We start from the raw sequence: 3,240 nt of genomic DNA, 5'->3' as shown, positions 1-3,240 counted from the left end.
CCCCCCCTCGGGGGGGGGGGAAAAGTACCTTTTTTTTTTCTGCCATAGGTCTAAAAGTAGCGTAAGAAGGGAGTGATTTACATTAAGAAAATAGGAGCTGAGGAAAGGGTAAAACTTCCCTTACTGTAGGGCTACTGCTTCAGTCAAATTTATTTATTATTTATATTTATTTATTTATTTTCACATTTATATCCTGCCCTCCCCAGTGGGCTCAGGGTAATTAGGGCAGGGTAATTAGCCGTGCCATAATTAAAAACATATAAAACATGATAAAAACATCCAACACTTAAAACAATGGTGCTCAGTCAATTACTAATCTCATACGTCTAGGGTAGAATCAACACAGTTCCAGGTGGTACTCCCATGATATTTATGCCCAATGGCGACAGCTTATTGGATCTTCTTTACGTTGTCCAGGTTCTTCTTCAGGGCCTCGTCGGTACATCCTTTAAGGAACCATGACAATGGTGGTATAGTGGGGCGGCGGCTCCTACTCAAAGGCCTGGCGGAAGAGCTCCGTCTTGCAGGCCCTGCGGAACTGCATAAGGTCCCGCAGGGCCCGGATCTCCCCCGGGAGCTCATTCCACCAAATTTAAAGGCCTTGAGCTAAAACAAAGCCATCAGGATATATAGATTCAGGTGGGTAGCCGTGCTGAACTGAAGCAGCAGAACAAAATTTGAGTCCAGTGGTGGCACCTTTAAGACCAACAGATTGAATAAAGCTTTGTTGATCTTAAAGGTGCCCCTGGACTCAAACTTTGTCCATCAGGATATATGATGATGCAGTCTGGCCCCTATGGCGTCTTTATATTTTGTTATTTACCACTACACAAGCAGAGGACAAACGGAAGCACACAGGCACTCCTAAAAGACAGATCCCCAGAGAGCAAGTTGAACAGGCTCCAAAGCTGCGCTGTCAGGTAGAAACATGCCGTTTTCTCCTTCTGCCACTCTAACTTCAAGAACGGCCAGTCCCTTGTTTCTGCTATATCGCTACCCTTTTCCTCTCAGCTGAAAGGGTGTCCGTTTCCCTAAATCCTCAGGAATAAGTAATTCAAATAGCATAGAACAACTCTCAACCACCAGGAGACCATCTCCTAACCTTTAGCTTCCATTGATCAAGCACAGGGGTCATTTCCTGCAGGAGCGCACAGGAGCGGAGCACCGGCAGTAAAGAGCCCAGAGGGCGGGCACATGCAACAAGCCCCACCCCCTGCTCCCAGCAGCCCTCAGTCAGAGCAAGAAGCAGCCAGGTAGGTTACAGAGACCCCTCAGCCCCCTGGCCCAAAACAGTCCAGTGGCACCTTTAAGACCAAGTTTTATTCAGGTACAAGCTCTCCTTCCTCTGTGAGGCAATCCAAAACAGCCCAGTGGAGCCTGAGTGGTGGGTGTTGCCTTCTGACACACTTCCGGTGATTTCAGGGTTTGTGGCATATGCTAATGAGTTATGCTAATAGGTTATGCTAATGAGCTCCTGCACCTCTTTTTCTACGAAATGACCCCTGATCAAGCATCAACTGACCATGCCACCAACCTGCTTAACAAAGGAAGGGTTAGCTAACTGGGAGACCAGGAGGACTGGATCCTGTAGCTACCCATGCAAGTATCATTGGTTCCAGGGAAGGGCAGTAATACAGTAGGAAGTAGCGTTACCCACTGAGGCATCAATATAACCTCTTGCATTAAATATTAGTGCAGCAACTTGAGACGTAGCCATGCAAAAATGACCACCATGCCATTGAGTAGTAGATAGTAAGGTTCAGGCCCTGGCCACAAGGGCCAGATATTGCGGTGGGGAGGCGTGGCTAATTGCCCCGGCACAGTTTGATCCGCGATTACGCGATCAGATGCGCTTGCGGCACACCACGGGTCCTCCCCTCAGCGCCGGCGGTTAAACGAGGGACTAGAGGGGAATGCCGCGTGCCGGTGCGATCACACCACTGGCGTCTGGAGGCAGCCTGTGGCAAACGTTTACTAGTACCTTGGAGGTACTAGTTTTTTAACGCACATTGTCGGCGGTAAGCCACGGGTGCGCTCCACTTCCCAGATGTTGGGGTGTGATCGCGCCTGGATAATCCACCCACCATCCGTGCCTCTCCCGCGGCAACTTTGCCGTGTGACCGGGGCCTCAGTTTACAGACTACCAATCCCAGTGATTCCTATTTTTTAACAGTGAAAGAGAAAACCGTACCCGTGAACTATGAAGTTTGGGCTGAAATTCAGACTGATCGGGGGGGGGGGAGTTTCACAGTGGCTAAGTACAAAGAAACAAGCTGTTGAAGGTAAGTTTATATGTGGGTTCATGTTGGTATCTTCCCAGATTTTTCAACTATAAATGGGACCCAGCAGAACAACGGATGTTCCTTGGTTTTTAGCCTAACAGAATTAAATCCCTGGAATGCCAAAGAAAATTCACACGGCACAAGTCGTATTTCTCTGCCCTCATTGAAGCTGAACAACATCTTACAAGGCTGTGCATTATTGCTCAGCAATTAATCATCAGAAGTTCATACCCAAAGTACACACCTAAAACTTCACTAAATTAAAAAATGGACAGGAAATGAAATTCAGGGTGGGTCAGACAGCCTTGTGATTTCTCTACTGTAGAGGAAGTCATGCTTCTTCCCAGGCTGCATGCTGGAGCCTGTCTGTCTACAGCAGCCACTTACTTGAGCGTCTGTGGCCGTATCTTCTTTCCAAACTTATGGTCAGCAAGTGCACTTTCGATGTCCTCGTGAATCATCTCTGCCTGGAACACAAAACTGAGTTAGTTTGAAGCAGGGAAATAAGATTGTGGCCGAAAGGATAGCAAGGTAAAAATGCTTATGATCAAAACCGTCTTGCAACAAATGCGGCGCTAGAATAAGGTTTCCAGATAGAATGCATGCTGCCACTGCTCCTGCATATGTCATTTCATGCAAAAGCCAACCACACAGGTATGGTATGATGTCTCCATCAGACCACCACCACTTGGTGCGTGTCGAAAGCATTGGTATGTCTTACACTGTATGATTACATTGTTGCTCACATTATCATCCATTGAGATTTGTTTGGCTGTGCAGATTGATTTTTTAAAAAAAATTAATTGGCAGCAGTTGCTACCACAGCACCAGGATCTTCACGATGTGACTGGAAGTAAGCTGCAGCAGCCATTTTGTGGCTGGCCCCGCCTTCTGTTACAGCCGTTTTGTGGCAGCCATTTTGTGCTGTGCCCACCACAGGCCCCTGCCATACGGGGGG

At 47.7% G+C, this 3,240-nt stretch overlaps 1 protein-coding gene across 1 annotated transcript in view; it reads right to left on the bottom strand.

Moving 5' to 3' along the window:
• The window catches only part of EPS8L2 (EPS8-like 2), a 117,096-nt gene that overhangs the window by 41,938 nt on the left and 71,918 nt on the right, over positions 1-3,240 (bottom strand). Inside the window, exon 6 of the mRNA XM_015416556.1 lies at positions 2,670-2,749. Within this exon, the coding sequence (XP_015272042.1) occupies positions 2,670-2,749 (80 nt within the window). The remainder of the gene's footprint in view (positions 1-2,669; positions 2,750-3,240) is intronic.

The sequence above is a fragment of the Gekko japonicus genome, unplaced genomic scaffold (genome assembly GCF_001447785.1).
Source record: "Gekko japonicus isolate JY-2015 unplaced genomic scaffold, Gekko_japonicus_V1.1 scaffold3199, whole genome shotgun sequence".
Classification (NCBI taxonomy): Eukaryota; Metazoa; Chordata; class Lepidosauria; order Squamata; family Gekkonidae; genus Gekko; species Gekko japonicus.
Note: the sequence above shows the minus strand (reverse complement) of the source record. Positions and strands in the feature narration are given on the sequence as shown.